Genomic DNA, 24694 nt, shown 5'->3' on the forward strand with positions numbered 1-24694 from the left:
CGCTGGGACCAAGCAAAACAGGTTCCGGCGGCATTGGACAGCTGATTCCAGAAGGGGGAGCAAGGGACCAAACGGTGCCCAAGAGTGAAACTGCCTTCCAACTCATCAGCTCTGAGAGAACATAGCTGTGAGTCTTCTGAGAGGAGACAGCTGAGGAAACATCCAGAACAGCAACGGTTAACCATGCTGGCAGATGTGGGAAAGTTCTCTGGGTAAAGGAAAGTGCAAATGCACTCTCTAAGGCATAGTGATATGGTTGAGGTAAGGGCAGACTGAGTATGGGTGCAGCTGAACTTATGGGTACTGGATGTGTATAAACGTCGAATTACTGATGGCTCCAATATTTCTACCCTGGGGTGTACTGCTGTAGGCCAAACAGCAAAAACTACAAGTTCTGGATATGTTATACATGAGTTTAGGGAGTTTCTGTGTGTGTGTAGCTTTTGTTTTGTTGGGGTTTTTTTTTGTTTGTTTGTTTTTTGTTTTGGTTTTGTTTTATTTAGTATCTGGGTATTTTTGCCTACGTGCATGTCTGTGCACCTTGATCGTACCTAGTTGGGGTAAGGGACAGAAGATGGCATCTGATCCCCTGGAACTAAAGTTACAGATGTTTGCCATCTGCTGTGTGGATGATGAAAATCAAATCCGGACCCTCTGGAATAGCAGCAAGTGTTCTTTACTTTATAGCCATAGCACCAGCCGCCGCCCCAACCACCCCCCTACCAACCCCTCCCCCCACCAGGCACGCGCCACACATGCTCTTTAAACCAAGAATAAAAGGAATCCCCCAATAAAATAAAATACATTCAAAACATATTTGTGAATAGAATTAAGACAATTCAAACTTTTCCCAGTCAAAACTCTGTATAAATAGTCTTAGAAATTAAGACTAAGCTAGGAAGATGAAGAGTGCCCGGTCTCTGGCTTCTTTCATTTTTTTTTTTTTTTAACAATTTTCCTGCTAAGTGACTCACTCTCTTCTGAAGTTCTCTTGAATTCAAGGAATGGCAAGACTTATCTGTAAACATCTTTATGACAAGGAACCAACACTCCTCCCAAGCAAAGAGCAAGTCTAGTAAGATGAATCACCTCCCAAACGAGGAAGGGCAGTTATCTAGGGTGGGAGGCTGGAAGTTGGCACCGGAGAAATCACCTCACAGTAAACAGACTGCCCGAGAGCCACGACATCAATAATGAGTTCTCCAGAAGCCCTTGCAAGACCAGGCCTTTACTGGCATAAGTGACCCAAGCCTTGACCAGATCACCTGACCAGATAGCAGCCTGTCATCTATGCAAACCACAAGCCCCTCCCACTTCCCTTTTCCTCTCAGAGCCTGGAAGACAGACTTAGTATAAGCAAACCCCTTTATCTGTTTTTCTCATAATGGCTACCTTAGTAAGACCCTTTTCTCTGTCATTCATCATTATTTGTCTCTTTGGCAAACTGAGACAGGTGACCAAACATGAGTCTGCTGGGATTCCTGGGACAGGCTTTTCACTAAAATTTCATTAACGAGGGTACTAAAGCAAAACAAAATGTGCACAGAAATCATGGTAATCCCAGTATAATTATGACTAATACTCCAATCACATATAAATTAACAACAATCAAATTACTTTACCTAGTCTTTTTCAGTCTGTAAAACTAAGAACAGTAAAGAAAGATCAAACCTGGGCATGTGGTACACACCTAGTAACCCAGAACTATGGAGGTAGACCCAGGACTACAAGCCCAGGATTGGCCTAGCCTATCTCATAAGTTCTCATCTGTCTAGCTCCCTCCCTCTTCCTCCTCCCCCAACCCTGTGTGTGTGTGTGTGTCTGTCTGTCTGTCTGTCTGTCCGTCCGTCCATGGCTGGCTGGCACAATGCAGTTAGAAAATGGCGCAGCGGGCTGGAGAGATGGCTCAGCAGTTAAGAGCAGTGACTGCTCTTCCAAAGGTCCTGAGTTCAATTCCCAGCAACCACATGGTGGCTCACAACCATCTGTAAAAGGGCATGTCTAAAGTCAGTGACAGTGTACTCATATACATGAAATAAATAAATAAATCTTTTGGGGGGGGGTCTTTTTTTCGGAGCTGGGGACCGAACCCAGGGCCTTGTGCTTCCTAGGCAAGCGCTCTACCACTGAGCTAAATCCCCAACCCCTAAATAAATAAATCTTAAAAAAAAAGAAAAAAAGAAAAAGAAAATGGCGCCGCATAAAGACAAGAAGCCTAAGAAGTCAACCTGGAGGTTTTATTTGGACCTTATTCATCCAGTAGAAGATGGAATTTTTGATTCTGAAAATTTTGAACGGTTTCTACGGAAGAAGGTTAAAGTCAACGGAAAAACTGGAAATCTTGGAAATGTTCACATTGAATGCCTGAATAAAATCACAGTTGCTTCTGAGAAACAGTTCTCAAAAAGGTATTTGAAATATCTTACCAAGAAATACCTTTAGAAGAATAATCTCCGTGATTGGCTTTCGTGTGGTCACATCTGACAAGGAGACTTACGAACTTCGTCATTTCCAAATTAGTCAAGATGAAGATGGTTCAGAGTCTGAGGACTAATTGGCCTTTGCTTTTAATAAAATGGAAATATGCTAAAGAAACCTAAAATCAGACTTGTTGAGCAAATAAAAATCATTTTACTCGGGGCTGGAGAAATGGCTCAGAGGTTAAGAGAACTGACTGCTCTTCAAGAGGTCCCGAGTTCAATTCCCAGCAACCACATGGTGGCTCACAACCATCTGTAAAGGAATCGATGCCCTCTTCCAGTGTGTCTGAAGACAGCAACAGTGTACTCACATACATGAAATAAATAAATAAATAAATAAATAAATAAATAAATAAATAAATCGTTTTTTTAAAAAAATAATTTTACTCAAAAAAAAAAAAAGAAAGAAAATCTGTGAACAACTTGGCATGTGTCTGTCTGTCTGTCTATCCATGGCTGGCTGGCACAATGCAGTTAGAAAATCTGTAAACAACTTGGTGTGTGTGTGTGTGTGTGTGTGTGTGTGTGTGTCTGTCTGTCTGTCTGTCTGTCTGTCTTTGTTCATGGCTGGCTGGCACAATGCAGTTAGAAAATCTGTGAACAACTTGGCATGTGTATCTGAAATATGAAAAGCATTTAATCTGAAAGGCTGTGAGAAGTGAGCCTTTCCAACCCAACACCTTTTTGTTTGTTTGTTGTTTGATTTACACAGGGTTTCTTTGTATAGTCCTGGCTGTCCTAGAACTAACTCTGTGAGACCAGGCTGGCCTTGAACTCACAGAGATTTGCCAACCTCTGCATCTGCTAGGATTAAAACGATTTATTTATGCACACTCTATCTCTTCATGTACACCTGCATACCAGAAGAGGGCATCAGATCCCATTTTAAATGTTCCTGAACCACCATGTGGGTACTGGGAATTAAACTCGGGACTTCTAGAAGAGCAGCCAGAGTTCTTAACCACTGAGTCATCTCTTCAGCCCTCATCCTAACACCTCTAAGTTGAAACCAAATAATATAGCAGAATACTCATCTTAAATTTCTATGGCTAGGAGGTAGACAAGTGTGAGACCTACGTTTTGTTCCTAGCACTGCCCACATGAAGTCAGTTGTGTCGGATGGCATTTTGCTAGGGCAAACACATGAAGGAGTGTTTTCCTAAAGCAGTCACGTGAAGGAACATTTCCCTGAAGCGGACACAGGAGAGAGGATGCTCTGCTAAAGCAAGCACGTGAATGGACATGTAGATCCTTTGCTAATGACACACATGTGTTAGTCCGCCTTACACTGCACAGTTGAGCGATTTTGTCGGGACTCCATAGAAGAAACTTCTGGTGGTGTGCTGTGGCGTCTTGCAGCTTCTGCAGTTGGCTGAGTGATGTCGGCAGACCCATGGAGAGCATGAGATGTTTGGAAGGAGTATAAATAGGACTCAGTGGACAGTGACAGAGGTGGGCTTGGCTTGCTGATACAGCTAGCTGTGTGGTGCTTGTTCGTCTCAAAGCTTCCCTGAGAGGCATAGCTAAGAACTCCTGGCATCCCTCCTGGTCCCTCTGCCAACTCAGCTGAGGCCTGATCCTTCCTGCTAGGTTATGCCGTCACTGTTGCTATCCTGACATTACTGAACTGAACTGCTGATATATCCACGAAATGTTTGCAAGTGAAGAATTCCCATATACCAAGGGGAAGCAGCCTTCTGCCCTGGCCCATTCTTGACCCTTTCAGGCCTTTACAGATTCTTCAGATTTCAGGTGAAACATTCCATATTAATATAAAAGTACTTCAAATGCATTCAAAACTTAAATAAGATACTTAAGCTAAACAGAGCAACCTCACATTTCACAGTGCATCACTTAGCAGTCAGTCTAGGGTGGAAGAATAAACAAGATTCCCTAGTGTAAAAGATCAAGATCCCACCTCCATCTAAACTCACTAGTATGTGACTGAGCCGGCTAACATACCAAATTATTACTTTCCACATCCATAAAATGAGAATGAGGAACAGTCACATGCCAAGAGGCTGTTATGAGAGTTAAACAAGGTGTCCTGTATGTCTGTAGATACAATGTTAACTGCAAATAGTACACTAGTATTTACTGTAAATACTAGACTTTATTTCAAAAATATAAAGCACATACAACAAAATGTCATTGTCTTTCTTGGGGGAGGGGTTAGTTCATGTATGTTTATTCTAATGTTTTCAGCCTTTCAAAATGGAAAACATTGATCTTACCTACTTATAACACACACACACACACACACACACACACACACACACACACACACACACACACACACACACACGGCATCCTCTAATGCAGGGAACTTTCCTGAGAAGGGTTATGTTTTCACATAACTACTGCCCAGAATAGTTTTACTAGCAGAAAGCAGGTATGAAAACCACAGGTCAGAATGTAAAACGCCTCTAACGTTTAATCTAGCCCCTATTTTATATTAAGGAACTGCCATAGCAGACTCTCTAGATTACATCAGCTAGTTGTTCATTTCTGCACCAATGGGCACACCCTGATACTGGCTTCAGGCCCACAGAGGTAGCACCACGTTGGAAAAGAATCATTTCTTTTATTCTTCCAACATCTCATTCTATGGCACCGTTTTATGACTCCTGCCACTTCATTTTCTTCACCTAACTAAACAGGCCTGTTTTGTGAGCACTAGCAAGTTGGCTTCATAAACTAAGTATGAGCCAGGCATGGAGGAGAGCCTCTAATCTACCTGCCACCTGGGGAGTGGAGGCAGGAGGACTGCAAATTTGAAGCCAGTCTCTAGTAATCATTAGTTCAAGGCCAGCCTGAGCTACCATGTGAAACCCTGTCTAATTCAAAACAGAACAGCATGAAGGACTTCCCAGAGTGCAGAGTGGAGAGCTGATTAACATAAAGGTCAGTGACGGAGCTCTGAACAGTCCTTTCCACTCGGGCTCAATCCCCAAGGCATGAAAAATACTTTCTGTACTACGGTCAGCATATAGAAAATGAATTTTTTCAACTTGAAAAAAAAAAAGAGAACCAGTGTTACACAAAGTCACTATTTAAATTTTTATCATTGGAGAATAACTCAAAATTGTATAAACAAAAACATGTACTTCGATGTCTGAAAGGTATATATAAAACATTTTCGGCTAAAACAGACCAAACTGGGCTGGATGCCAATTTAGTTTATAAAGTACTATCAACTAATTTTATGCTACTGATAAGAATTTTAACTTCTAAAGGCCATTATGGGATTTATAGGCACTGTCTAAGTGTTGTGCTGTGTATGAACACTATCCCATTTTAGACACAGCTTGTTCACTGCCCAAGGGCTGGGCAACCACCTGTGAGCACAGAACCCAAGACAGGTCACACAGTGACACTCCAGTGTAGTTTTACACAACTGAATTCAAGAGTACTAATGATATCAAATAAGCACATTATAGAAAGAGAACATCAGGTTTAATACCTTATAAAATATGTACAAAACTTGAGCATTCCTGTGAAATACAATTCAAGTCATAATTGTAAATGTAATTGGATCCTCTGATACAATGGAAAGGTCTAGTGGGTTATCAAAAAAGCATGTAAACTACGAAAGATAAAAAGGCACTTTAACCCCAGATTTAAAATCATCTCTCAAGTGTAAATATATATTTGCAATTCTTAAATTCCACATACTCGTTAATTTTATATGATCTTAAGTGTTAGGAAAAAATGTAAAATAATCCTATTCATTTGTTAAAGTCAATATAGGAAGAAGAGTGGTAGGGAAGGTGGCCGATAGAATGTATCCTACGCAGGAGTGGAAACTCGAAAGGCAGGCATGCTGTAATTTGCAGAGTCATAAAACAGACTTAGCCAAAACTGCCTTTGTGAAACAGGCAGTCTCAGTTTGGAGATGTCACCCCAAGGACCCAGTTTCCTTACAGGAAAAGTGATTATAACAGTACACGCCTTTAATTCCTGCACCCAGCACTCAGAGGAAGTCTGTGAGTTCAAGGACAACCTGGTCTACAGACTAAGTTCTAGGTCAACCAGGGGTACACAGAGAAACCCTGTCTAGAAAACCAAAACAACCTGATTATAAAAACAGTCACCTGAGGGCTGCTGTGAAGATTCATTAGACAGTCTACCTGGGGGAACACACTTGGGTATCAAGACATACCTCATATCTGTCATACAAGACACTGTCTAGTGTGAGTGTTCACATCACAGCTCACACCAGGACCTTTCTCTACATTTAAAACCTCAAACAACATTTCATTCTTAATACAAGAATCAATGTTGAAAATGTAAAATTCTTAATTGGAGTGTTCAGCCCAGTCAATTATCAAAAGCCATTTATAAAATGCTTCAATACTGGAGACAGGAAACGGATGGTATTAAAGCTATGGAAACTTTGTAATGATCACAAAGTTTTAACTTCCCAGACGAGAGTCCAAAGTCAGTTTGCCTCTGGGGAGAACTGCAGACACTGGGCAGGTAGATAGATGCACCTCTCTCTCACTTCTCCAGCAACCAGCATCTGTCTAGGTTTTCCGTCTGTCATAGTCTCCCACCATCCTCTTGATGTGTGATAATTTGCTCTTTAACTGCTTGCAGTAATTCTTCTTGCTTTTATAATCTGCAGACTGAGACCGAGAAAGTGAATCACATAAATGCAACAAACTAAAGAACAAGACTCTGCAAGTATCACTGGACAGACCAACTACGGTTAGGACAGACCCTCACCCAGAACTCCATGGGTTTCTGTTTTGGTTGGTTTGTAGACTTTTTGCTTTTTGGTTTGGTTTGGTTTTCTTGCTGGTTTTTTGTTTGGTTCTGAGTTTGCTTTTTTTTTTTTTTTTTTTTTTTTTAAAGAATTATTTATTTATTTTATGTATGTGAGTACACTGTTGCTGTCTTCAGGCACACCAGAAGAGGGCATCGGATCTCATTACACATGGTTGTGAGTCACCATGTGGTTGCTGGGATTTGAACTCAGGACCTGTGGGAGAGCAGTCGGTGCTCTTAACCACTGAGCCATCCCTCCAGCCTCTTCCCTTTTTCTAATGTTTCTTTTAGAGAGAGAACACACCAAGTTGGGTAGGTAGACACAGAGGTAGGGAGGACCTAGGAGGAGTTGGAGAAAGGGTTAAACATCAAAATTGTATAAAGAAAATTTTAACTTAAAAAAATAGGTCTCGGGGCTGGAGAGTTGGCTCAGTGGTTAGGAGCACGGACTGCTCTTCTAGAGGTCCTGAGTTCAAATCCCAGCCACCACATGGTGGCTCACAACCATCTGTAATGAGGTCCGATGCCCTCTTCTGGTGTGTCTGAAGACAGCTGCAATGTACTCACATATAGTAAATAAATAAATCTTAAAAAAAAAAAAAAAGGTCTCAGGGCTGGGGAGATGGCACTCAGGAGGCAGAGGCAAAAAGATCTCTGAGTTTGAGGCCAGCCTGGTCTACAAAGAGAGTTTCAGGACAGCTAGGGCTACACAGAGAAACCCTGTCTCAAAAATCCAAAAAAATAAAATAAAGTCGATGATTAAATTCTATTTTAGGGGGCTGGAGAGATGGCTCAACAGTTAAGAGCACTAGCTGCTTTTCCAGAGGTCCTGAGTTCAATTCCCAGCACCCACATGGTGGCTCACAGCCATCTTTAAGGGGATCTGACGCCCTCTTCTGGTCGGTCTGAAGATAGCAAGTGTCTTCATACATAAAATAAATAAGTTAAAAAAAAATTCTATTTTAGTACAACACAACCCTACATAATGACAAGAATAAATGAAAAACAACACACAAAAGCACAAATAGATCTCTTGTTTTTCTTTCTCTCTCTGGGCCCATGATTTCTTTTTATTTAAGTTATTTGAAGATAAACAAGACTGATCTATAATTTGGGGGGATGGTATAAGACCAGGAGAGGAGTAAAAACGAGGAGCTCTTAAGATTACTAAAAAATGTATTTCTTTTTCTGGGTGCCAGGAATACAGGTGTGGGCAGTTATTTATAGATATACTTCAGCTTTAAAGGACGATTTTAGGGCCAGGTATGGTATGTATTTGACCCCAGCACTTGAGAGACAAATGAAGGTGGATCTCTGTAAGTTTGAGGCTAGCCTGATCTACAAAGCTGCACTGTAGACTAGCCAGAGTTACCAGTGAAACCCTGTCTCAAAAACATTTTAGAAATCACTATAAACAAATAAAATTAAAGTTCTAACTCCTCAGTTATAATGCCCATATGCAAATAACAGGGATTTTGTCTATAATCAGTATAGGTACATATGAAAGGTACAGTCATTATAAACATTATGTAAAAGTCTCAAAACTGGATACTTACTCCCTTAACTTGCTTTAGTCTGTTATATTCATCAGCAGCAGCCTAAGGATAAGAAATAAAAAGAAAAAAAAATGGTTATTTAAGCATTTTTCTCCCTCAAGAATAGTATTCTTTGGAGCTGGAGAGAAGGTTTGGTTGTTGAGACTGGGGCTTTCCAAGCACCCAAAAGGGCGAGTGTAAGCTACACACACCCACTCTATACAGTTCTAACAGTCACAGCTCAGTGAAGCCTGCCTAACATGTCTAGGCCTTTGACTGCCTTAATTCCCTCTCAGAGTATTTACTCAGACAGTTCTTTCTACAGATAATGTGAGCACAGTGTCAGTCATGCTGTCTGAGCTGCTCAGACATCAGGTTCCTAATTAGAATTTGGGTTCTCTGCAGAGAGGGACATAAAATTTTATCTTTCTAACCTTAGCATTTCTAAAGAACCGAATGCACAAAAGCTGATTAATAAATGTTGAACGAATTGAAAAAGGTTTACCAAAATCTCAGATAGAAGCTATAAAACAATAGATAAATCAAGGTCCAGTGACTTCACATACCTCAACTGAAAACTGTTAAGTATTCTATGAGTATGAGCCTCCAGTGAACATACGAAGTGATGGGGAGGTTTATCTACTAATACCCAAGGCGGTCGGAGGAGCCACCTAGCGCGGTACTGGGGAACTGTAGTTGGTATGATCCTGATGGGTAACTGGAATGTTTTAAATGCATGCCCTCAGGATTAACAGTTTTGTATGTTAGCATTTGTTTTAACTGCACAAGAACACACGAATACAAAACTTGCCAGCATCTTTTCCGTATCATAATACTTCCAAAGAGATATCATTCAGTAAATTATGACACAACCATAAAATTAAAAATTCTACAGCTACAAACTGGAAGTCCCAGCACTAGTAGGCAGAGGCAGGAAGACGAAGGGTTCGAGGTCAGCCTATGATACAGAGCCAGGTCCTGGATCACTAAAAGTACACTTTTATTATTGATACCAAGCAATACCGCAAACCACTTCTGTGTAAGAGTAGGAAGTAAAGCCATGCTAGAGCACTGTTTTAAGCAGCAGTGGGAGGGAGCCTGCCCAGTGTGTTGTCTATCTCTGCAGACAGAGGGGGGGGGGGGAGGAGGAGAAGGAAGAAGGTGGAGGAGGAAAAGAAGAGGAGGAGGAGGAAAAGAAGAGGAGGAGGAGGAAAAGAAGAGGAGGAGGAGGAAAAGAAGAGGAGGAGGAGGAGGAGGAGGAGGAAGAGGAGGAGGAGGAAAGGGGGTGGGGGGGAAACCAGGTGAGACAACACATGCCTGTAATACTAGCAACTAAGCCAGAGGACTTTAAGTCCACCTGAGCTACACAGCGACATATGAGACCTTGTCTTATGACTTTCAAACAGAAAAGTGAACCCAAAGGATGAAGGTAACAGTACATAGAAAGTGACCTGTGGTCAAACTAGAACAATTCGAGCCACTGTAATATGTGCTATACTGGTCAAATTGTCACATGCTGTTGGAGCTCACTGCAACGCAGGCTCTGGAAGCAGGAGTGCCCATCCCCATCAGACTCAAGCATGTTTGTGTCAAGGGTCCTCTAAAACCCCTTATCTGAGAATGGATTCACCCACCTTGTACTCTATGGCAGGGAAAGAAGGGACAGCCCACAGAGGCTACTATTGTCTACCCCAAGACAGAAAAGTGTCGTTGGGGATTTAGCTCAGTGGTAGAGCGCTTGCCTAGGGAGCGCAAGGCCCTGGGTTCGGTCCCCAGCTCCGGCAAAAAAAAAAAAAAAAAAAAGACAGAAAAGTGTCGGCAGTGGGAACCAGTAGCTTAAGTTCAGCCATGGGCAGCTCTCATGAGTGGAGAGAAAGCTCAGCTGGAACAACAGCCTGAAAGCGGCTTTCCCAGTCAGTTTCTGCTGGATGTTTGCAAACCCCTAATTTGCTGTCATTCGCTCTTATACTTGAAAACCTAACTCAAGAGGATACTCTGCTTGGCCCTTGTACTCTTTCAGGAACTCCAGCTGGATGCCACTAAAGGGACTTGCCCAGTCAATTTTTAGTGACTAGTTTAAGTGCTTGTTTAATGATGCTTTCGATTTCTCTCCCTCTCTCCCTCTCTCCCTCTCTCTCTCTCTCTCTCTCTCTCTCTCTCTCTCTCTCTCTCTCTCTCTCTCTCTCTCTCTCTCTTCATGTAACCCTGGCTGTCTTAGAACTCATTATGTAGACTAGAATGGCTTCAGAATCAAGAGATCCTACTCATGCCTCCCAGATGCTGAGATTAAGTGTGTGACAGACACCAAGTCCCACCCAAGAGACACACCTTTTTCTGTGTGTCCAATTCTGAGTAGAGGTTTTTACAATAAAAATGAATTGTATCTATATGTAGAAAAATTAATATGGCCATTTTCTTTTAAATAGGAATTGATACATTTATGTATTTAGACTAATGCTTTGTAACTTCTAAATTTAAGTGTGTGTGTGTGTGTGTGTGTGTGTGTGGTTTAAAGGGTAGTACATGCCTGTAATCCCAACATTTAGGAATTTGGCAGCCAGACAAGGTGGCCCATGTCTGAAACGCCAGGACTTGGGAGATGGTGGCAAAAGTATCAGGAATTCAATGTCATCTTCGGGTATATAGTGAATTCGAGGTCAGCTGCAGGCAAAACAACACAAAACTGAAAAAACAGACAACTTACCATGTACTCTTCGCTCTCCTCTCTGTAGTCATCCAGTTCTCTGTCGAGACGAGAGAGCTCTTTGTTGACCTCGTCGAGTTCTGCCAGTAAACTCTTATACTCCTGTAAACCTGCATCAAAATTTCTCTTGTACAGTTGTCTCTGTTGATCTGAAGTGATAGGTGGATATTCCCTGAGAATCGGAAGAGAAAATGATTACCTAAGTACCTTCTGCACATATTAAAAGCCAGTGGTTCCTTCAAAGACGGCACACTGGTAAGGAATATAAAACCATACCCTCTTGTTTTCTGCTGTATCCTAGGACACAGGTGGGATGCCATGAACTCATGCTAAGAACTATGACAGAAAACGTAAGGGTACTCTCCCTATAACACGTCACCTATTCACTGTAGAGGGGCTCAGTCTGAAGTGGCTAAAGGTGGGTATTCCCTTCCTCGCTCACCTCCAATCACATCCCTACCGAAGCCAAATGCTTGTCAAAAAGGATGTCATTTGGTCCCATAACTGTGCCCCCTTGCTAAATCTCTGGACTAGCTCCCCGGAATGACTTTAGACCTGAAAACATGGCTCAGTAGCAGACCATTTTCCTACATTGCGTACAAGCAAGGTTCTGGGATTAAACCATAGTAACACACACACACACACACACACACACACACACACACACACACACACGGAGAGATTATGTTTTTTATATTGCCATATTAGATACTCATATTTTTACAAATAAAGGCAAATGTGAAATGTAAGGTTTTAGCTAATAAGAATACATTGATTCTCACTGATGATACTACGGCGTGCTAGAACACTTATGCTGAAAGTCTTTAAACAATGCTGGAACACAAAGCCAGTTTTGATTACCTCAGAACAGCTGGCTGGGAGCGGCTGTTTCCTGCTACCACCTACCATCTTCAGACAAGCTTATTTATTTATTTCTGGTCTTATTATTCCCAAGTGGAAAGAGCTTATCTGTTCTCTCATTATAAAAGTATGCATTAAAAATAAAATCTCACACAGAGGCTGGAGGCGTAGCTCAGTACTCAAGTGCCTGTATAGTGTGTGTAACACCCTAGGTTCAATCTCCAGCATTAAAACACACACACACACACACACACACACACACACACACACCTACAAAAGCAAGTTCACTGCATAAATAAACTGGCAATTCATGAAAGTATGACGAACTAATGCTGGAATTCTAAGGCCATCAAGGTCAACGGGCAGAAGTACTTGCCGCCAAGCCTGAAGACATGAGTTTGAACCCCAGGATCAACATGGTGAAAAGAGAGGAGTGACTCCATCAAACTGTCCTCTGACAGCCCACGCACGCTCACACACAGATGCACACAAGCATGGGCTCGAGCACACACATGCACATACACAGTGCCACACCCCAATAAAGAAAATATAATAAACAGTCTGGACTCGTCTGTCTGAGCGTGCCACCTATTCCCTGCATATGAAGCTGACACATCCAAGTGCCCACTGGGAAGATTCTTGAAGCTATGTCAAAGGATGATGAAGCTCCGCAGAACATGGGACTTAAATTTTAGCTCGAAAAGTCAATAAAGTGTCTTCATTTTACAGAGAGGAAAACTCTATTTTTTGGTTGAAAGGAAAACAAAACCTGGAGGTTTCTCAGTATTCAGGTAAATGTTCCATTATACAAGTTAGACAAATATCTCACAGACAGATGAACTGACCAGGCCAAAAAGACTCTTGTGGGTAAAGAAAACAAGGTGTAAGACTCATATATCAGTGGTGCTGGTGCACGCTTTAATCAGGGCCAGCCTGTCTACAGAGCGAGTCCAAGATAGCCAGGGCTACACAGAGAAATACTGTCTCAAACAAAAGAAAATTCATAAGTAAAGCATGCCAAGCTATTTATCCATGCCCCACCCACATCTCCTAACTTGAGAAAGCATGGTTTATAAGCCACCATTCATGCTACAAAAATGTTTGATGAGCTGGACAGTAGTATACACCTTTAGTCCCAGCCAGCACTTGGGAAGCAGAGGATGGCGGATCTCTCAGGCCAGAGAGTGACGAAGAGACACAGAGAGAGAGAGACAGACAGTCAGACAGAGACAGAGAGACAGAGAGAAAGAATATGAAAGAGAGAGAGAGAGAAGGAAAAGGAAAAGGAGGAGGAGGAGGAGGAGGGGGAGGAGGAGGAGGAGGAAATGAAGCCTCGTGCGCGCGCGCGCGCACGCGCGCACACACACACACACACACACACCAGTATTCGGAAATTTTATAATCAGTCCAACACAATTCCTCTACACTCGTGTTTTATTTCTCAGAAAGCCTTTCTTGAGTGTCTCTTGGCAGAAGAGCCACTACAGGGAGAAGGGTGGGAGAGAGACAGACATGGTTACATCCAAACAGAGCCCTGCACTTCTGTTTTATAAAAGGGCACCAAAGGAAAACACAACCCTCCACACTGTCTCGGGACCTGAAGGGGAAAAATGAGATGACACCATGACCCCAGTTTCCAAGCCAACAACCCCAAACCTGGCCTGTCACCAGGGTGATAACCAGACTGCTAAGGGGGCTCCGGAAGAGAAGGGCCTTACCTGAGCCAGTCCTCCTCCAGCTCATCGCAGGACTCGCCACCTGTCGTGTAGTCGGTTTCATAGTGGTCTGGGTCTGTCCTCTTCGCCTTCCCTGCTTTCCCCTTCGTGGGAGTCCTTTTAGAAGGTGTCTCTAGGTTATCGTTGCTGCTGTACCGAGGCTGCCTGAAGTCATCCACGGACAAGGTCAGAGGAATCTCCTGGGCTACTTCAGGTACCCTAGTGAAAACACAGGAGGCCACTGCTCAGAGAACGAGTATACTTTGACTCTGCCACCACCCTGCAACAAAAAGGGAGCAAGACACCCCCCACCCCCACCCCCATCGAGGGCGCTCATCCGAGTTAATATGCCTCCTTGAGCAGACGAGCCGATTCCTGCATTTGGTTTGGCACCAATTCAGACCCTTCAAACACACAAGCAACTTTAAAGATCTGATTGGGGGAGGGGGGCCGATGTTTAAACCTCTAAGTAAAATGGACCTCACACTTCCTTTTAGGAAGTCCAGACTAAGCTATAAGAGGTGTTTATTTGCCCTGTGCCAGGGACTTACTCAACAGAAGACTTGTTAGGAAAATAATGAGCACAATTCTTTCCTACAGGTTCTTCCAGTCCCCAAGAAAATATGTGTGTGTGTGTGTGTGTGTGTGTGTTTGCATGTGCGCACGCCAACAAAGATGCTGCTTATCCAATAAAGACAGGCTCTTTGCAACAGTATATTTTTTAAAGCTTTATTTACTTATTATATATAAGTACACTGTCGCTGTCTTCAGACACACCAGAAGAGGGCATCGGATCTCATTACAGATGGTTGTGAGCCACCATGTGGTTGCTGGGAATTGAACTCAGGACCTCTGGGAAGAGCAGTCAGTGCTCTTAACCACTGAGCCATCTCTCCAGTCCAGCAACAGTATTTTTATGTTACCTATATAGATTATCCTTTCCAGATGAAAGTTTGAAAAGTTACAAAATTTAAGCTAAAAGGCTTCCTGGTTTTGAAGTAGTAACAAATGCCTGTCATCCCAGAATTCAAGAGGTTAAAGCAAGAGATTCGTTGTGTCATCTTGGGTAGGCTACACAGAGAGACCCTATCTAAACACCCACCCCCAAAGGATGGAGTTTATTAAGTATTCTTTTTTTTTTTTTTAAGATTTATTTATTTAATGTATGTGAGTACATTGTAGCTGTCTTCAGACACACCAGAAGAGGGCATCAGGTTACATTACAAATGGCTGTGAGCCACCATGTGGTTGCTGGGATTTGAACTCAGGACCTCTGGAAGAGCAGTCAGTGCTCTTAACCACTGGGCCATCTCTCCAGCCCTATTAAGTATTCTTTTAACTCTTTCTGTGATGAACTTAAAGCCATGTAGAATCAACAGGAGGTTTACCAGAACACTTGTTATGTTTCTAAGGTAATTATTTCACGTTGCATCAGACATTAAATTGCATACAATGTTCCTGCCACTGAGCAGGAAAACAAAACCCAACGCAGAAATAGAAAGGGTTGAGACAGGCACATGCTATTTCTGGGTAACAGAAGCAGTTTTATTTTTGCTCTGTAAACAGTAAAGAACAGAAATGAATGACGAAAGGCGGAGACATTCTAAGTTATCAGTCTTTCTGCTCAAAGCAAACTACTAAAAGTAACTGAAGCTTTTCTCCCCTTCCTACTGCTTCCAAGTTACAGAATCCAGAAGCAAAGTTCTACCTCGGACTTACTGTCATCCAGTGCCACTTGGTCTTCAATATTGTCAGACCCTCAGCTGAGCAATCTAACCACACTTAAGCTCTGACTGACCCTGGGGCTTTGGTTTTCAGACAGCAAAACAAAACGTTGTCATCATTCTTTGTTTGGAAGGGGTTTGCCTGTTGTTGAGGCAAGGTTGTCACGGAACCGGGCCTCAAATTCACAGCATAGCTGAAGATAACCTTGAACCCTTTTTTTTTTTTTTTTTTTTTTTTTGTTCTTTTTTTCGGAACTGGGGACCGAACCCAGGGCCTTGCGCTTCCTAGGTAAGCGCTCTACCACTGAGCTAAATCCCCAGCCCCAACCTTGAACTCTTGATCCCACTGCCTCCATACCCCTGAGGGCTAGTACAGTAGCTATGCACTACCATGCCAGCTTTATATTTTGACTATGGTGTGGCCTATTTGAGGGCCTCTGCATCAGTTCTGCCTGCAGCTTCCTGCCCTCACTGCTTCTGATGATGAACTGTTACACGGGAACTGTGAGCAAAACAAACCCTGCCTTTCCTCCAACTTGCTTTGCTCCTAGTGTTTCATCACAGCAACAGTAACCTGAAGACAAGGTGATTCCAGGATAGTGGGGTGTTACTGTAACAACCTGACCATGTTGTTTGTGGAGGATAGGGGAAGGACTTTAGAACTTGGGACTAGGAAAGTCACTGAGTGTTTGAGAGCTCAGTGAGCTGTTCTATTGGAGCTCTGAGGATTAAGACAGTGCAGACAATGGAGAACTGGCTTGTAAAGTTTCAGAGGAATGAAAAGATTTGGGTCATTTGTGTGAAGACTCTATAGTTCTGTGTGAGCTGGGGATTAAGACTCAGCTGTGACTAACAAAATACCAGAACCACTAAAGTAAAACCTTTGTTTTACTGGGATAAACGATGCTGGTTAGCTGAAGCTAAGAAATTAGAGAAGAGAAGAGCATCACTGGGGTGAAATCTTCTGGGAAATGCTTCCTGAGAGTCAGCACTCAGAGGCTGTGTTCCAGAGGTGGCCAAGGCTGTGCCTCACACTGGTAGTGGAACTTGCTAGTGTAAGAGTCACCCAGGCTGTACTGATTTTGAAAGCATGAAAGGGTCACGGAGAGCAGCTGAGGCTTGGCACTGTGAGAGGCCAGGAGGGGTTGTTGGTAAAGGTGCAGCCTCAGTGCCAGTTAAAGGTCAGGGACTGAAGGGGTCATGCAGAGAAGTTGAGGCTTGACACCATGAAGAGAGTCCATGACAGGCTATTGGTGAAAGTGCAGCCCAATTACAACAGAAGACCTCAGTAGTTTGGAGATGCTGGTGCCATGGGAGGACCACAGCAGCAGCTGTGGTGTGGATCCTGCCTGAGCTTAAGACGCGCTCTGTGTACTGCAGAGGCCAGAGCTGGAGAAGTGACTCAAGCCCTTTGGAGGAGTCCAGAAAACCATGAGTGAATCCCAGATATTGTATACTGCTTTGATCTGAGCGTGATTATGTCCTGGTATTTCCTTCTTTAAAGTATTTAACTCATTGTTTATTTTACAGGAGCCCACACTTGAAAGACTGAATTTTTAAACAGATTTTAGGTTTCAAAAGAGACTTTGGGGAACGGAAAAGATAGTTCAGCGATGAAGAGCACTGACTGCTGTTCCAGAGGTCCTGAGTTCAATTCCCAGCAACCACATGGTGGCTCACAACCATCTGTAATGGGATCTGATGCCCTCTTCTGGTGTGCATGAAAACAGCTACAGTGTTCATATATATAATAAATAAATCTGAGAGAGAGAGAGAGAGAGAGAGAGAGAGAGAGAGAGAGAAGGACTTTGAATTTTAAAGAGATTAAATCTTTTTTTTTTTTCTTTTTTCTTTTTTCGGAGCTGGGGACCGAACCCAGGGCCTTGGGCTTGCTAGGCAAGCGCTCTACCACTGAGCTAAATCTCCAACCCCAAAGAGATTAAATCTTAAAGGACAAGGGCACTGTCACTTCCCAGCCTTTTGACTAACAAGGGTAAGTAAGGGAGGATAGCACAAAACGCTAGGCCAATATTCATATTCAGACAAACCTTATCAAATTAAGGTGCTACTTACAGAGGCGGTGACTTATACAAAGAGTCTGGGTAGGATCTCTTGCCATTCACTTTGCCGTTGGAGGAGTAGGCCATCGGACTGTCGACTCTTTCCGCATAGTCAGATGGGGGTGGAGGCATGTCTTGTGTGCCTGCAGACACATTTTTAACCTTAAAAAGTAAAAAAGAAAATCAACCAAGGAGACATTGTCATTCCTTAGTCATAATTGAAAGGGGGTAAATGTTCTATTTCAAACCTGGGAGAAGCAGTCTCCTGAATGCAGTAAAAGAACAAAAACAAAAACAAAACAAAACAAAAAACCCTCCTACTATACTGGATACAAATAAATTCCTTAGATTCAATTGAGCTCCCCCCCCCCAACCCCCAAACTTGCAGCTTGTAACTAGATGATTCTGCTACTTTATACTCTTGCAATTATTATCTGCAGCTATAAATGGTGTGTCCTCACTGTACATCTATTCATGGTATGTCCTTACTACGCATGAGGCTTCCACCTTATGTTCTCTGCTATGAGAGCACGTGATGTTTTTGATTGTTTCACATTCAGGGTTAGAGAGAGGCTGGATCATTTCCCTCTAAAAGTGGAATTCAGGGCCACGGCCAAGCCAGCAGGTGGGTTTCCAGGGAGTGTTCTTAGATTCCACCACAGGGGGCCCGGCCAGGGTGGGAGCCATTCTTGGCTCCCACTGAATTCCTTACAGCAGAACACAACACCCTCTCAGGCAAATCCATTGCCAGGTCAAAGGCCGGTTCTTAGCCTAGAGATCTCCTCAGAACTATAAAAGACTTCCTTTTCTTAAAAGCCTGTTTTGCATTTCTCCTGGATCCACTCCCCTTCCTTTCCCCTCCAGCACGGAAACTTTACCAGAGCCCTAGTCCTTCTGGCTCCTTACCGCCTGGAATGCCCTTCCCCCTTTCTTTGTCTGCTAATCCTTCTTTGGACTCTTAGTTCAAGTGCGGCCACCTCCTAGGGTTCACTCAAATCCCTGCAGGATGAGGTACAAGCCTCTCTTATCTCCCCACCTCTCTATCCCTACAAACACCCCCCCCCCCCCAGAGCACCCACTCACTCACTCACTCACTCACTCGAAGCAATGGCTGCTCACTTTCTCTACCTTCTGGAGACCACGGACTGTTCACAAGCTTTACCAACAAGGACTGGCTGCTAACAATGCTTACCTGACAGCTCACTTCCTAGGCACAGCCATGACACACACCTCTCTCAGAAATGAGGAAGCTGTGGCTCAGGGCCCTGGATAACCTTCCCAAGGACCTAGACCTAATAAAAAACAGTAATGTGGGAACCCCTGCTCGCCAAAGCCAGGCCAGGGTCTGCGTAGGCAGAAGGCCAGAGCTTGACCTTCAAGATGGCTCAGCTTGCAAAAGAAACGACAACCTGAACTCAGTCCCTGGGACCTACATGGTGGAAGGAGAGAGCTAGGTCCCACAGGTGTCCTCTGAGTTACTACACATGTGCTATGGCACAGGTGCACCCCTCAACACACACACACACACACACACACACACACACACACACACACACACACACACACACACACACAAATAAATGTAATAGAAAGAAGACTTCCTGGGAAACTGGAGGCAAAAGAATGTAAAGCGAAAACACAAATTAAGATCTGTGTTGGGAGAACGAAAGCCATCATCCCCAGGGCCACGTGTTGGGCTTGCAACTTGGTGTAGCCTCTGGTAAACCCTTGGCTGACTGAACCTCTATTCCGGCGTCTTCAAGCATGGAAAAGAACTGATAGAGAAAGGAAGTGGAAATCCACGCAGTGGAGTCCAGCCAACCCAGACATGCCTCAGACTCACCTGAGGTCAAATTCGAAAGTTTATCTTAAAAACCTATCTCGGGGTTGGGGATTTAGCTCAGTGGTAGAGCGCTTGCCTAGAAAGCGCAAGGCCCTGGGTTCGGTCCCCAGCTCCGGAAAAAGGAAGGAAGGAAGGAAGGAAGGAAGGAAGGAAGGAAGGAAGGAAGGAAGGAAGGAAGGGAAAAACATCTCATACAAACAGGTTTAAAGAAGAGAATCATTTGGGGGGATCCACAGGATACATGGATACTAAGGCACACATTCCAATTAAAAAAAAAAAAAACTGGAATGGGGCACAGTGGCAAATTCCTTTAATCCCAGCACTTGGGAGGCAGAGTCAGGAGCATCTGAGTCCCGGGGCAACCAGAGCTACAAAGAGAAACCTTGCCTCAAAGTAAAACAAGAAACAAAACAAAAATCTTGGATGACAGCATTCTCCACTTCCTCTCTGCTCTGCCCCCATTACAAGTTCACGTGCACGCAGTCAGGTGGACCCACAGCCAGCCAGTCTAGCAGTGTGACAGAAGTCACCCACCGCTAAGAAGGAAAGGGAATGTCCCCTGATGAGTGTCTGTCACGTGCCAGGCAGTCTAATCCTGTTTCTACCCAGGGAGGCAGGATTATCCGTATTTTCTGATGAGGAAATTAAATCAATCTGCCCAAAGTCAAATAGAAGAAGAAATGGTTGGTGTGGAAGCTGGCTGAGCCTTGTCCCTCTCACAAGCTGTTTCTCCCAATTCTACCCCAGCTTCTTGAGGTGTGCACTATGTCTAGGCACATCACGTATCCCCGAAACAAAGAAAACCGTTCTCCTTGCCTTCAACTCACCACACTCTGAGACAACATAAAACCTATACTTGTCTAACTTCATAAGAGCAGCAATTGACACTGAAGTCAGTCACTAGTGATGCTGAGAATGCCCCACTGGAAGGGCCTTTGCCTGCTCGGTAAGTAAAGCAGAGAAGAAGCCGTGCACAGAGAGAAGCGGGCTAATCTCAACGTGCTATCTCCATTTTACAGCCTGCCCAACCCACCTTCATGAGCTATGATCCTTGCACAAGTTCTCAACACTGAGTGCTCCAACTCGTTCTTCCTGTTTCCTGGTATTTTTATACCTGCAGATGTTCAACCCCGACAAAAGCTCAAAACACCTTCTCAAAAGTTCCTTTTTTGGTTTTGCTTTTTCGTTTTGTGTTTGTTTGGTGGGGGGGGGGGGGACTGGACTGGTTTTGGTTTTGGTTTTTCAACACAGGGTTTCTCTGTGTACCCCAGTCTGTCCTGGAACTCACTTTGTAGACCAAGCTGGTTTCAAACTCAGAGGGATCCGCCTGCCTCTGCCTGCAGAGTGCTTGGATTAAAGGGATTGCCACCACTATCCCAATCCTTTTTTTTTTTTAAACGCTTCAGGTTGTTTGAACTGTTTCCATGTGGAGCAATCCTACAAATGACGAGGTCATAGACCAAGCTGGAACAACTGATTGGTTGAAATTGCTCAATAGTAGCGCGGCAGCACCAGCTGCATGCTCCCCAGAGAAACTGTGTATCAACAAAGACAAACTCTGTCAGAGGTTTGGAAGCCAATCAGGAGCTAGTAAGAGTTCTGGGAGCAGGAGAGACAGAGAGCCTCACTCGCACTTTATCGGTTATCTAGTCTGTGGTTTCTTGTAGAAACAGAAATCCCAGGGAAGGCTGGACTTTCAGTACACAGGTATTTCAGGCTATGGTTCCTCTAAAAGGCCAGAAATATCCCTAACAACACCCGCCGTCCCAAAGACCCTTCAGTTTCCTAATGCCCTTCAGTGCCCTTCAGTTCACTTGGGTATGGTGTGTCATGGCACAGAAAGGACTTTTGCCGATGCTTACTCAGAGGCTAAACAGGTCTGCAGTACAACGGCTGTGGCTAGATTTTAGGGAACAGGGGTTCTCACATCATGCTCCCCAGAACAGCATATCCACACCATTTGCTCGACCCCAATCCAAACCCACTAAGTCAGAAACCAGGGGCCGGGCAGAGTAAACTACTCTAATGCTGCCTCCAGGGGATCCAAATAGCAGCCATGGAAGAGAGCCACTGATGTGGGACAGAATGCCCTGGGCTGCAGACAGCCATGGCCATTCAGATCATTACACCTATCCACATGGCTGACTTCAGAAACATTAACTCTTGGTGCTAGAAATCTAGGAACTGCGGCTTTCAGAGAACCACAAATAGCACTCTCCAGCTCTATCACGAACTCTCCCTCTTCCCACAGCCCTCTCTAAAGCAGGCTGTTTGTATGGACGCTTGCTTGTTTGTGTCCTCCAGCCTCTCTCCACTCACAGTGGACCTGAAACAGTCAGGGCCTACCGTACTCCTCCTCCTGGATGGTTCAGACAGTCAGCTAGGCAGCTGTTACTTCTGCTACTTCCTGTTCTATCAGAGACCACAGACAACCTTTCCCACGGCGAGAGGCCAGTGAACCACCACGAGAACAAGAATGTCTGTACTGGGGAGGGAGAAGAGCTACCCGAATCCCATCAGTTGTCAAATGCTGACGGCCAAGATTGCCTGACCACTCCAGCCTATCCATGCTCACTCCTCTCCCACTGTGGGCATCTGCACGTGGGAGGCCTCAAGGAAAACACGTTTTCACTGTAAGGCTGAAGCAGGGTTGATAGGAGTCAGTCACACTGAGATGGGGCACTTACACCTAAAAGATAAAAGTTTTAAAGTTGCCCCCCTAGACACAAAGTTTAGAGCAGAAAAAAAAAACAGGTTAGGCCCCAGAATTGTATGTTCCAAGAAGCCTCTCCTAGGGCTATAGAATGGATAATTACATTGGCCAGCTCAACAGCTTTCTCCCAGAAAGTAGCTGACCATAAATCTTAGAGAACAATCTTGAGAAGTAGGAGACAGCTTCTCCTAGGAAACAATCTTGGGGGACAGAGTTCTTCCTTGTGATTTTTCACTGTTAGTCTATGACGCCATCCCTGCCCCCTCGGGTTATAGTTTCTCCCTTTAAATACCTCTTCTCCCTTCCTCTGGGGTTGAACTCCACTGCCCCTGCGTGGGATACGAGTCTCGACCCCAGTGCACTGGTTGCTATCGATAAATCTCATGTGATTACAAGGACGGTTCTTGGGGGGTTGCATCATCCCGAGACTTGAGTGAGGGACTCCCCACTCTGGGGGTCTTTCAACACCCTTACATCTTGTATGCCCTTATCCAAGCTGCAGACACTATAGATACCATTCTAACTGAAGTGTATTGGCTGTGGATTTTATCAAGACATAACCGCCATATAAAATCAAGGAACATCGGTGCATATGCACAGCTTGTTGGATGTCAAATATATTCCTATAAAACTGGTCTCTTAAAAACAAAAAAAAAATCATTGGTTAAGATTATATTGGTTGGCCTTCAATTTTACCAGCCTAACTATGGACGGAACTCTGACGTTCCCTGTTTACAGACGTCTAACCTATTATATTAAAAACTTCATCTGAAGTCAAGGACACCAAACTCTATCCTGGGATGGTCACAAGTAAAAAGGTCCTGCACAAATCCTGACTCTATACCTTCATAGCTACTTTGTTTGTTTGTCTGCTTGTTTTCTCCTTTAATTTTCCTGTTAAAATTAAGTTACAAAGTTCAAAGCCAAGTCACTGGAAAGAGTCTGAGTAAACAATCCAAGTCATGGATCACTCCAAGCCGCCATCTTGTCTCCGAAGTCTGTCTGCCCCTCAGATCTTCATCCTCCTTCATGGGAATAACAGACGCATCTCAGATTCTCTAACTACCCCAGGAGGACCTGAAACTCGAGCTCTGAATTTTAATTGCCAATTGATCAGATAATGTAGTAATAAAAACTGATCTCAAGGCCATGCATGGTAGCACATGTTCACAATCAACTTTTAAATATTTACCATAGAAGTGTAAACTTTCCCAAAGCCAGCCTTGTATTTATTTAGAGAAAGTGGATATGCATTTTTCTACAGTTACATAGAAACTACAGGCTTGGTAAGGGGGTTCTGATGGAAAAGTTATTAGCACGAGTTAGTTTGTCTTTGTGGAATCACAGATGAATGGGTTCTGCTCTGTTATTCTCAACCCCTCAAAGCATAGTGCTTGCTCCGTTCCAAGTCTTGTTTCATTCAGCAGAAAGGGAACCAGGGAACAGGGAAGCCTCCATAAGAGAAGCCAGCAAATACATTCCAACCTACTCAGAAACTCACTGTAAGCTGCTCAAATTATACTCTGAACTTACACCTAGTCAGATGACTCCAGACATAAAAACAAGAGGGAAGTGACAACCGATTGAGTAGCGTATGTATAGTAATCCTGCCTACTCAGCACCTTCCCCTAGAAACCCTCTCCTCACTCCCCAAAAACGCTATACCAAGTAGCCATAGTGAGTGCAAGGAGGGCATCTGACCCAATCCAGCACAGACAGGGTCCCTTTCCAGCCAGTTTGAGAAGCATCAGTATAAAATATTCAAGCTAAGTGTGGTAATACAGTCAACGCCAGCACTTGGGGAATAGAAACAGGAAGATCAAAGGTTCATTCTTAGCTAGGGGCTACATACGACCTTGTAAGAAGGGGAAGAAAACCTCAAGCACTCCAAGTGTCTGCTTTCTGCCCTTGTTCCCAAGATGGAGGCCTGCCCAGCCAGGAAGAAGTCAAGGTTAGCATGCAAGTCCTAAGGACCTTCAGAAAGTCTCGAATTTTAGTTGTCACTGATACCACAACCTCACACTAAGTTTCTCTGAGGCTAAGTTGTTTCAACTCTTTTCTAAGGTTTCATGTGTGGCCACCCAAAACATTTTAAATAGTCTTTTTTTTTTTTTACCCAAGCAAACTCATGTTGTTTCTGTCACCTTAACTAGGACATCAAAATTCTTTCCTGTGTAGTCAGCTGTTTTTCTTCCCTAAAGTGAGAGGTACATTTTCAGTCAGCCACATCTCACACTAGCCTTAGCAGACAAAATAACTGCCCAGAGGAACTGACACGCAAACCTGTTA

At 43.8% G+C, this 24694-nt stretch overlaps 1 protein-coding gene and 1 pseudogene across 9 annotated transcripts in view; one reads left to right on the forward strand and one right to left on the reverse strand.

Moving 5' to 3' along the window:
- Positions 1-2062: 2062 nt before the first annotated feature.
- LOC134485586 (ribosomal protein eL22-like 1) lies at positions 2063-5505 on the forward strand (annotated as a pseudogene).
- The window catches only part of Ocln (occludin), a 50905-nt gene continuing 30784 nt past the window's right edge, over positions 4574-24694 (reverse strand). For 8 of the 9 annotated variants that reach the window (XM_039103242.2, XM_063282637.1, XM_006231853.5 and 5 more), the window contains 5 exons: positions 17863-18011; positions 14069-14284; positions 11490-11661; positions 8807-8848; positions 5918-7108 (listed from right to left, as the gene is read on the reverse strand). In XM_039103242.2, the coding sequence (XP_038959170.1) occupies positions 7007-7108; positions 8807-8848; positions 11490-11661; positions 14069-14284; positions 17863-18011 (681 nt within the window). In that variant the 3' untranslated portion in view covers positions 5918-7006. Of the gene's footprint in view, positions 7109-8806; positions 8849-11489; positions 11662-14068; positions 14285-17862; positions 18012-24694 lie in introns of all 9 variants that reach the window. The other variant, NM_031329.3, reaches the window with a different exon arrangement.

The sequence above is a fragment of the Rattus norvegicus genome, chromosome 2 (assembly GCF_036323735.1).
Source record: "Rattus norvegicus strain BN/NHsdMcwi chromosome 2, GRCr8, whole genome shotgun sequence".
Taxonomy (NCBI): Eukaryota; Metazoa; Chordata; class Mammalia; order Rodentia; family Muridae; genus Rattus; species Rattus norvegicus.